Source organism: Pholcus phalangioides, unplaced genomic scaffold, assembly GCF_987345545.1.
Source record: "Pholcus phalangioides strain wild (caught in Gottingen) unplaced genomic scaffold, Ppha-v1.0 ptg000009l_1, whole genome shotgun sequence".
Lineage (NCBI taxonomy): Eukaryota > Metazoa > Arthropoda > Arachnida > Araneae > Pholcidae > Pholcus > Pholcus phalangioides.
Window position 1 is genome coordinate 13,586,895 of NW_028301602.1, and position 11,139 is coordinate 13,598,033.

At 38.6% G+C, this 11,139-nt stretch overlaps 1 protein-coding gene across 1 annotated transcript; it reads left to right on the forward strand.

Moving 5' to 3' along the window:
* Positions 1-3,545: 3,545 nt before the first annotated feature.
* LOC149081782 (uncharacterized) lies at positions 3,546-7,708 on the forward strand. Its single transcript, XM_089236853.1, has 3 exons — positions 3,546-3,785; positions 6,094-6,475; positions 7,560-7,708. Exons 1-3 carry the CDS (start codon positions 3,630-3,632, stop codon positions 7,652-7,654), a joined length of 633 nt encoding a protein of 210 aa, XP_089092979.1. The 5' UTR covers positions 3,546-3,629; the 3' UTR covers positions 7,655-7,708.
* Positions 7,709-11,139: the final 3,431 nt, after the last annotated feature.

Consider the following 11,139-nt stretch of genomic DNA (forward strand, 5'->3'; position numbering starts at 1 on the left):
CATGCATTCGTATGTCGAACTTGCCGAAAGACAGTGCCGTCTTAACGCATGGGCCCACCCGGGCACGGCCCGGGGGCCTCAAGAGAAGAGGGCGTCACAAAAATTAGATCCGGTTGAAATTTTCTAGATTTTACCAGGTAGGGTCTCAGAAAAACCACTTGGCCCGGGGGCCCATGATGACGGCCCTGCCGAAAGGGTGCTCTTCTTTTCATAATGAATACAGGCAGTGTTCGCGACTATAAAAAGGTTGAAGACCTCTGCTGTACACGGACTGGATTAACCGTACTTACTGGAAAACCTTGCTCTTACTGGTTCTTCTTTTAACCGTACATGCACCTCGTACACATTCCTCTGAGGAATTTCTATTGAATTGATTGCATGAAGGAACGCGTGTTGTGTGTGTATATATATGCATGATCCTAACGTATTTATGTTTCTGTTGTTGGGCTTGTTTCGTGTTATGCTGGTGCTGCCATCTGTCTTTCATGTTTTGTCGAGATGGTAAATGCTTGAATTTTCATATTACCTAAATATCGTGTTAAATGTCTGCGAAGTCGCCTGCCCTCAGTGGGAGACCAGCTCGCATTCGTGTCTTGAAGTTGGAAAACCGCAGAAAGCTAACTTCAGCCGACCACCACTGTGCCGCCAACGGGGTTCGAACCTGTAAACTCACCACGATAGGCTTACTGGTGAAGATCATGAAGTTACCTCAATCGGCCGCATCAAACGGGCTAATGGTTCAAAGCTTTTTACGTGAGTGTCAGTTGCGTGTAAGAGTATATTGTGTCGGAAGTGAAATGAAGTGATGTATAATAATCGGATCGGGTGAAAACGCGTTTAAAAAATTTATTTTTATTATATATTTATTATTTATTTGCGTTTATCCGATCGGGTGAAAAGGCCAAGGAGCCCAAGAGAGACAGGTTGTTGACTGTTGGACATGAGAGCATGTCGAACGCTCTGGTTTAGGCGTCTATGTAAATAAATATGAATATAAGTTATTCTCGTTGGCTCTAGTGTATACTTAAATCGTAATATGTCTAGGAGGCCAAGCGAAGCATATACCTCCAGAGCTGATATCAATCAAATGCTCTCGACGGATCTCAAGAAGATGCTTTGTTGTAGTCAGAGTGAAAAGGAGGAGAGTGGTAACGAAACTTTTCGGAGGGAGATTGCGAGTAGATGAAAGATGATAGTGTTGAGAAAACGTAGTTGTGTTTGCTTATTGCCTTAGTACTCTCAATTTATACTATTATCTGTGAATAAACGAAATAAGGGATTGCATTAACAAATCTAGTTTCCCCTTATTCTGATCTCTAAAATCATATCTACGATCATGATAAATAATTCATACGGCAATCATATAAATACGGTGAGTGACATATTTACATACGGTGAGTTACATATTTTTCACAAGTATTATCATTTGGTGCATACCAAGTATTCATTAAACCCATTCAAAATGCAGTCCATCTCAAGAGTCTAGACACTATAGATTTTAAACTGCGCAGTGGTTACCATTTCGAATTTTGATTGCATTTTTTTAAATCTTTTTTGCTTGTGATAAAAATGCAAAAAACGTACTTTAAAATTCGGTCATTGTCGAGGAAAATAAGTTTTGTATTTTTAAACTCAAAATTGTGAAAAATAGCTTTCTCAATGTCCAGAAAAACTTCCGATTATATGTAAATTTCGAAGATTGTGTCAATATGGCGTATCAGAGACGTGATAGTATTAAAGTGAGGAGCTATTGGACTAGTTTTCATTTAAAGAAAAATTTCCGAAGGCGTCGCATATCTCTTTCACGATTAAATCAATAGAGTTCTTCATTTGAAAGCAAAAAAGAAAGGCTGCAAAAGGTATTGCTATTGCTTTGAGCAGACCGAAATGCAGTCTCTGACGTTTATTGACCCCCAACGTGTCCCAAAAGCCAAAACCTGGTTGTGATAAGCAACGCAGTACAAGTTTACGCGATAACAAAACCGTTGGAAGATTGGCTTCAACGCAAAAAAAATGACCTTGCATGAAATTATGAAAGATCCTGGAGTGAAAACTTCAACAGATCAGAGAAGCTTGTATTTGATTCATAAAAGAGTTGTTAGGCAATCGCCGGACACAAGGAAGCACCAAAAGAGAGGTGGAGAAAAGGGACTGAAATCGGCACGAAATCATGTTTTATGGAGACAAATAGCTTGGTATCATTTTTAGTAGTGCGAAAAAAAAAAATAGAACTCACATGTTCCAGACGAATGTCTTCAACAGGTAGTAGGGTGGAGCTGGAGCTTCGATAATGGTATCGGCAGCATTTTCTTTTTATGGTGAGGCATCCTTAACTTTTGAAGTTGTTCGTGAAAACTATGATGCTTAAAGGAGATGCTCACATGCTATCACGAAGTTAGTAGTTAGTAGCTATCACGGAGGTTAGTAGCTCTTAAAGGAGATGCTCGAGAACAATTTGCTACTGATTGGAGAAGATTTAGGAAACGACATTTTGACAATATGACGTGTCTATTCAAAGATCTGCTGTCACAAAAAAAAAAGCTCTTTAAACGCGAAAATGCATCGGTTTTAGACCGGCCATCAATGAGTTCTGACGAATCCTATTAGGAATGTATGAGGGTATACTTGCGATAAATATGTTTGCAAATGAAATACAGCATTTTCGACTGTTGACTTGAAGAGCTATATCGAAGAAACATTGCACAGTTTTGATGTTGATACCTACAAAATTTAATTAGATAAATGGAGGGGGTTGGTAGAAAAAGAATGAAAAGTCTATATTTAGCTGTTAAAAGCCTATAATTTTTTTTTAAATCTGAATTTCCTCTAAAACTTTTGAGACAGTCATTTTTTGTATTTGTTATGCTATAAATATTCTAAATGTTCTTTCGTAGAAATTTTTTTCCCTATAAATGTAGAAGTTCTTCCATTAAAAGGTACTAATTTCACCCGCCGTATTTTTTTCCTTGTTATTTTAAGAAAAGTGCATTATCTAAACTTTTGAGACGTATTGTGCAATTTAATGAAATCATTTTGATTCTCCACGGATACTAAATATTAAACAATGATTAGCGCTGTGTTCATCGGTATACAAAAGAAAATTTATATTGTATTTTTAAGCTGCCACGGCATGAAATTAAGTAATCTAATTTTTATCTGTTCATTTTTAATGAAAATGTAGGGCAGCCATTGATAAGATAAATATTGTACAGGTGTATGATTACGTATACATTAGTATTAAGACAGAAGAAAACCTTTGTAAATCAATTATTATCTGTTCAATTGATTATCTTTTCAATGTCAAATGCATTTTTTTCCTACTGTCCGAAATAACAGAATACCGTGTATTGAATAATATCGAAAAAGGAAGTGCATCGAAATGAATATCTGAAAGCAAATCAGAATGTTATCCATTCACGATGGGTAATTGATAATTGGCATTTCTTACGAAGATTATTGTTATCAGCAACAACACAGTTGTGAACAAAAAAGAAATGCATTATCACAAACAAACGTGAGATTTTGAACATGTGTCCACGATCAAATGAAAGATATCGATGTATAAATGTGTATATCGTTCAAGAACATCACGATCGTTCAATTCGATATAATAAGACCATTATTTTACCATGTTCAGCCATTTAATCGTGTTTTCGACTTTAGTGGTCCTGGTCTTGGGCCACGGGGCCCTCTACGACCCTCCAGGAAGATCGTCCATGTGGCGTTTTGGTTTTGACAACCCTGTCAATTTCAATGATATGGAATTATTTTGCGGTGGAATCAATGTAAGTTGACGCTATTGTTATGTTGATTAGATATGGGGGAATGGAAATATATTTGGTACTTTGTTTTGTCCAGTAAATAAATAATCTCACCTTTGTTAGAGACTACTACTCTACTACTACTTAACCGTACATGCACCTCATACACGTTCTTCAGCGGAATTTCCAACAAATCGTTACATGCCAGAACGTGTTTGTGTGCATGCATGGCCCTAACGTACTTATGTTGTCAAAGTTGAACTTGTTTCGTGTTCTTTCTACTTCACCACGCACCAACTCCAGTCATATCGCCATACAACAATTTACCACCGTTCGAGTTGGGTCGGTTGGAAATGAAGGGCCATCTATCAGTGGTCGCCTCAGGTGCAGTAGTGAAAGAACTTGATATCTATGTCCCTCGTCTCACCCAGCATCAAACCCGCGGGCCAGACGGCAGCCTTCATGGTTGTAGACGCGCATCTTACCATTCTGCCACTCGGACTCCCAAAGTATAATTCAAATGAACCGAGATGGATTCGATCCTTGGACCATCGTCTTCACAGATTGGCGCTCTCGCTGCTACGTTATATCAGCCTCGTGTCTTTGCTGGTGCTGTCCATCTGTGTCCCATATGTTGAGAGAAGGGAAGATAATAAATGCTTGAATTTTCATCATATGTAAGAATCCTGTTGAATGTGTCTGCCTGCTCTCTGCGAAGAGGCTTTTTCAAATGGGAGACCGCGCGCGGCTCACACACACACACTTTCGCGCCTCGAAGCTAGAAAACCGCAGAAAAATAAATTTAGCCGACCACCACTGTTGTGGCGACGACGAAATTCAAACCTGACCGTGCGAGTGACGAAGTGAGTGTATAAGTTACAAATTAAGTGACTGTATGAGTGACCAATTGAAGAGTTGTGGGCAATTGTGTTATTGTGGGCAAATGAGTGGTGAGTATTAGAGACCCAGGACCGTATAAGAGAGTGATAGTTTGTGACCGTATAAGAGAGTGATAGTTTGTGACCGTATAAGAGAGTGATAGTTTGTGACCGTATAAGAGAGTGATAGTTTGTGACCGTATAAGAGAGTGATAGTTTGTGACCGTATAAGAGAGTGATAGTTTGTGACCGTAGGAGTGAGTGGCATTATGTGACCATATGAGTGACCATACTCACTTGGTCTCTCATACGGTCACTAACTTGATAACTCATACGGTCAAGCACTTGGTCACTCATACGGTCAAGCACTTGGTCACTCATACGGTCATTCACTCAACCAATCAGTGCTCACACTTACTCATACGATCACTAACTTGATAACTCATACAGTCAGGCACTTGGTCACTCATACGGTCATTCACTCAACCAATCAGTACTCACACTTACTCATACGATCACTCAGTTGGTCACTCACCTACTTACCTGCCTACTCATACGATCACTCAGTTGGTCACTCACCTACTTACCTGCCTACTCATACGATCACTCAGTTGGTCACTCACCTACTTACCTGCCTACTCATACGATCACTCAGTTGGTCACTCACCTACTTACCTGCCTACTCATACGATCACTCAGTTGGTCACTCACCTACTTACCTGCTTACTCATACGGTCACTCACCTACTTACCTGCCTACTCATACGGTCAGTCACTCACTTGATCACTAATATTGTCACTTACTCACCAATATACAGTCACTCACACAGCTGCTGTGGTGCTCGAGTGGTCATAGTGACGGACTCGCGTCACGAGGTCCCGGATTCGAACCTCACCGTCGCCACAGTGGTGGTTGGCTGAAGTTGATTTTCCAACTTAAAGGCGCGAATGCGAGCCGATCTCCCCTTTAAAAAGTCTCGCCACGGAGAGCAACAGACCTACAAACAGTGCAAATGTAATTCAGTCATAGCACATACGCACTCAGACTGTTAGGTACACTTCCGGCACAACTCACTAGGTACTAAATCACCCATAGATGGTGATAGAACTGAGTTGTTCCCGTTTTGAAAGAAAGTCACTCGCATACTTATATGGTCGCTCATACGGTCACTCTCGCTCATATGGTCACTTTGCCATTCACACAATCAGTCACTTACTTGGTCACTCACGCATTAAGGCAGACGAAATGTCAGGCGCGAAATTTCCAGTTCCCTATAAATAGGAGGGATTTCCTTATACATGGGTATAATTAGCGCTATATCTCTTCAATTTTTTTTTTCAAATTTTAATGCCAAAATCTCAGATGGTTCCTCATGCACATTAAAATACGGTAATTGATTGTTTGTCGACTTTCTTATTTTCAAGCATATTTTCTTAATTATTATTATTTTCCAGATTCACTGGCAAAAAAATAAAGGTAAATGCGGGATATGCGGAGATCCCTGGCAGTTGAAAGAGCCCAGGCCAAACGAAGACGGTGGGAAGTATGGAAATGGCATCATAACCCGCACCTATAAGGCTGGTCAGGAAATAATCGCGAAGATAAACCTCGAAGCCAATCACAAAGGGTACTTCGAATTCAAACTGTGTCCAGTACAGGAAGGGGTTACGGTCACGCAGGAATGCCTGGATAAACACCCGATATCACTCTCTGACGACAGCGGCACTCAGTACATCATGCCTCACGGCCGTAGTCGAGTCATGGAGGAAGTAAAGCTCCGACTGCCAGCGAACTTGAAATGTGAAAGATGCGTCTTTCAATGGCATTACAAAGCGGGTAAAGTATATTCCTTCATTCTTTTATCAAGTCATAATGAAAATCATACCTTTTTTTTTCATGTTCATGTTTAGTCCGTAGAAAATTGCCAAAATTTTTCTAGACCAAAGCACCTGTATCTGTGTAACTTCAATTTTTCTAATAGAAAGTGGGATGATGCAGTTACCATATCCCTAGCGTGACTTGTAGACATGGGCGGAGATACAGGGGGACGTGGGAGCCCCCCCCCCCCCCAGCGTCAAAGGTGGAGTCGACTGATCTAATGTATATATGAATTGACATCATCATCATCGTGCCCCCCCCTCCAGCAATAATGACCCTTCCCCCCCCCCAGACTTCCAAGTCTATCTCCGCCTATGCTTGTAGCAACATTAAATAGAGCCACCCTCAAAGCCGAAGCACACTACACTGAGGTGACGTGATAATCACTTCACGTCAGAGACGTTATGAATTCTGATTCGTGAAAATTCTGTGACGTAGAAATCATGTCACGTCAGTGTACAGGTGCGGTCTCACCGGGCCCCACTCTCACGGTAATACTATAAAATAGCAGTGAAAAAAATATTCATACACATCAAATACATTTTTTTGTACTAAACAAGATTTCTGAACTTTCAACTCATTTGATTCTGTAATAATCATCACAATTCTTAAATTATTCTTTCATCAATTTTGTGGAAGCTGAATTTCCATCAATTCTGGAATCATTTCTCTCATTAATTCTGACTTTTCATCTCTCTCAGTTCTGGGAATTATTCTTTCATCAATTTTGAGAAATTATTCTTTCACCAATGTTTGGAATTATTCTTTCATCAATGTTTGGGATTATTCTTTCATCAATTTTACGAGATTATTCTTTCATCAATTTTACGAGATTATTCTTTCATCAATTTTACGAGATTATTCTTTGATCAATTTTGTGAAACCTAATGATATATTCTCATTCCTGTTACCATTTTATACGCTTTAATTTGATAATTTTAAGTAACTTATAACTATACTATTTGTGGGCTCCACCATCAAAATTATATGTGTGACCTCTATTGTATCCACATATAACCTCTCTAATTTTTATTTCTCATAGGCAATAACTGGGGCAAGTGCCCAGATGGGAGAGGAAGACGTGGATGTGGTCCCCAAGAATATTTCAGAGGATGCGCAGATGTAAAAATTGAATAAGATCTCCCTCAACAATCACGCCAAGTGAATGTAAATAAAATATTATTGATCACACCTGTTTCTGCACTTTTTTTTCAAGTTAAGAATGACATTTATAGCTGAACGAAAACAAAAACATTGATATTCTGGATCCATGTGAACCTTGTACATTTTACTTCAGCTCAAAACAGCAGATTATGTATTTACTAAGTCTCGCAAATCATGGTGCCAGATATCATCACGTAAGACCTCTCCACCCCCATTGATATCTGGGCTATGCCTTGATGAGCCCATGTTCTAAAATACTCCTGGTTCTATGCAGAGTCATTTTAGCAGCATCAGGGACCCTCCCTAAGGAACACCGTTGAATAATTTCATGAGAATATCTTGTATAGTTTTGAGAAATTTGGTTTCGCGTAGAATAAAGTAACGAAAAAATTAATCTTCAAAAAACGCGTTCGAAAATTTGTTTGTTGCTTTCGAAATCATTGTTCCTGATGATTTAAATCAGCCATAACTTTGTTGTTACTTATTCCACGTACAAGAATAAAAGAGTTTTGGATTCCGTGTAAAACATTCTTCCCAATGAATTTATAAAACCATTTTCGACAATTTTCGAAAAAGTAGCAATTTGCAGAGGGTCTAGTGATTTCCACTGTGGCAGTTATAATGAGCAACAGGGAAGTTTTAAAAACCACTTGAATGGTTAAGCCAATTCAGAACCGCTATATAGTCATCCAAGACTTTATTCCCTCTTTTTTTTTCAACCATCTCGTTAGGCAATTTGCCTGTTGTGGCCTCCTTTTGTGTGTGTATTTGTATTTTAAGAACTAAATGAATTAGGATACTCTTGGTCATAGGTTTTCAATTTTTTCTGTGAAACACTGGATTTCTGTGAGAGCTTTCCGGGGTTCCGCGTAATGAAACTAAACGGAATCCTTGAACACCTCTGGTCTTAAAGAGCTTATAAAAATGAAAAAAAAAAAACCTTTCTCGTTACTGATATTATTACTACAACACATAATGGTACATACACCTCGTACACATTACAGGATATCTTCAGCGATGAGATTGCACTATATAACCTTTGGTAAAAATTAGAGAAAAAAATGTATAAATTAGAAGAAAAAAAAGTTTTAATGGCATTTTTTTCCCAGCATTATGTACACAGTTGTATGTATACAACAATGTATACAAACAAGTTTTTCAATGAACAATTTACAAACAGGCCCAGAAAGCATAATTTGTAATATTGCAATCACAACTCACAAGAGCAATTATATTTTTTGCCACCGTCGTCATCATCATCATCAACAGCAAGAACAACAACAACAACCACTTAGGGGTTGAATTTTGAGAAATCCCTTTTCAGCGTGTCTCTGCATTACAAATGAAAATACTGACTAAATATTTCATATTTTTCATTTATAAGCTCTTTCAACTCGGCATTATTTCTCTACATAATTTTTGAACCCACTTATAGGGACCGGGTTAGGAAAAAACCCTTATTAGTGAGTCTTAACGTCATGAAATAAAACTACTGACTAAATTTCATGTTTATAGCTTCAGCAGCTCGGCTCGGTGATGATAAGTCAGTGAATCGGTCAGTCAGGACATGTTATTTTACATATATAGATTTATTACGATAGTTATTTTATCATATTCATACATAGTTATGTTTGAAATAGCAAAAAAAGTTTTTTTTCATACACATAAGTATAATGTCCATAAAATACACATGTATATACACAAAACGAAATTTAAACGCATTTTTCCCAGTACTTTATATAAAAAATAATCCATTTCTTTTTCTTATGTATCGTGTTGTCTTCTTTCTGCAAAACCCAACATTAATCAGTCATCGCTGAAAGGTCCCACCTGTCTTGATATTACGGAACTGCCTCCTCCATAGTTTGAATGTCCTGGTGGAACCTTTCTCCTTGTTCATCACTGACTGCTCCGAAGTTATCGAGGGAAAAAATCACAATGGATTTCTGGAGTCATTCAACATTCAAGAATTTTTTTCGGAACAGAGCAGGTCTAGAACAACCTGCGCTATTTTCTTCTTTGTGGTTCCCTAACAACCCCCTTCATCGCCGATGTGAAGTGAATGATTGCCATGCAGTGAGTTTGTGTGAAAACAAAATCACTCTATGGTTTCCTTATTTGAGGACCTAGAGAAATACTCCTTTTTTTAGTTTTGTCTCATTTAATTTCGGAAAATTGTTATTTCAGGTGAGAGTAACCTGCAGGCATGGCCCCCACAAGGGGTGGGCTGACAATGCTCCAGCCCTGGGGCCCGGGGCAATTTCCACAATTTTTTTGCTTTTCACGCTATTAATTCATCATTAAGGGGCCCGTGAAAGTCTGGTCGGGGGGGCCTGCAAAATATATCAGCCTAGTGGCCCTGCTCCAGAATGTGGGGGCCATGCCCCCCCCCCTCCGACTTTACAATACACTAAATACACTTCGGAAATACACTAAAAATAGTATATATATATATATATATATCATAAATACATTGAGAACTTGAGAACATATTTTTTGCCCCCCCCCCCCCATAAAAAGTTGAAATGACGACCCTGGTAACCTGGGCCAGATTTGTCCATAGCCTTCATAATGTTTCCCATCAACCTCAGGGGCGTAGGCAGGATCCACGTAAGAGGGGTTGCAAAAGGGGTACAAGCCCCCCCCCCCCCTCCAGTATATACCTCTCATCAGCCCCACTCTAATGAGAAGTGGTGGCAGAAAAACATATAGCAAAACTTATTTGAAACATTGATGCTTTTAGGACATTGACTTCGTTCCATTTTTTGATGACTTGAACACGAGGTTGTACATAAATATAAAGAGCCAGTGTTTTCTCAATTAAAAAAAACGGAGAGATAAAATCAGTGCTGCCACTCACCAAGTTTAAGATGGAAAAATGTAGAACTAGGATTTCGAGTTTCATTTCACACGTATAGCCTAAATATGCAAATTTTGAAAGGTATTCAAAATTAAATACCATATAACAGAAAAACGAGACGTGATGGCCATTTTCTAAAGCCAGATCTGGAATCAGCACCCAAAAATTAATTAAGAACAGCAAAATTTTTCCATTAGAGGTTTTGAAAAACCTTATATATACTAGTGTCTAATTAAATCACTTTCATTGGGTCAAAAGTGTTTTTCCACAGAGAAGAAGATAAAGAACGAATAGTCAAGTCAATCATGTAAAGGGCGCTATAACAAATTAGATAACAAAGTCAATATTTTGTTGGATAATCTTTAAATTGTAAAACTAATTGCCGTTCCTTTGTGTGACTATTTTAAATATATTTGACATCTATATTTTCTTTTTATGTGCATTTTTTTATCAGCCACCTCGTTAGGTATTTTTCCTGCCTGTTGTGGCCCTTGTGTGTGTGTGAATTTTGCTTTATCCAGCAGTCACGCTTATCCTCTTCAAGCCATATAATATCTTAGTTGACTTCGACTTCTGCCTCTCTTAAGCTTTTGACATT

Bases quoted from the DNA above. Each gene is read 5' to 3' on its own strand.
- LOC149081782 (XM_089236853.1), top strand. From the start codon at position 3,630: ATGTTCAGCCATTTAATCGTGTTTTCGACTTTAGTGGTCCTGGTCTTG. The intron at 3,786-6,093 runs GTAAGTTGACGC...ATTATTTTCCAG, and splicing joins TATTTTGCGGTGGAATCAAT to ATTCACTGGCAAAAAAATAA. The intron at 6,476-7,559 runs GTAAAGTATATT...TATTTCTCATAG, and splicing joins TCAATGGCATTACAAAGCGG to GCAATAACTGGGGCAAGTGC.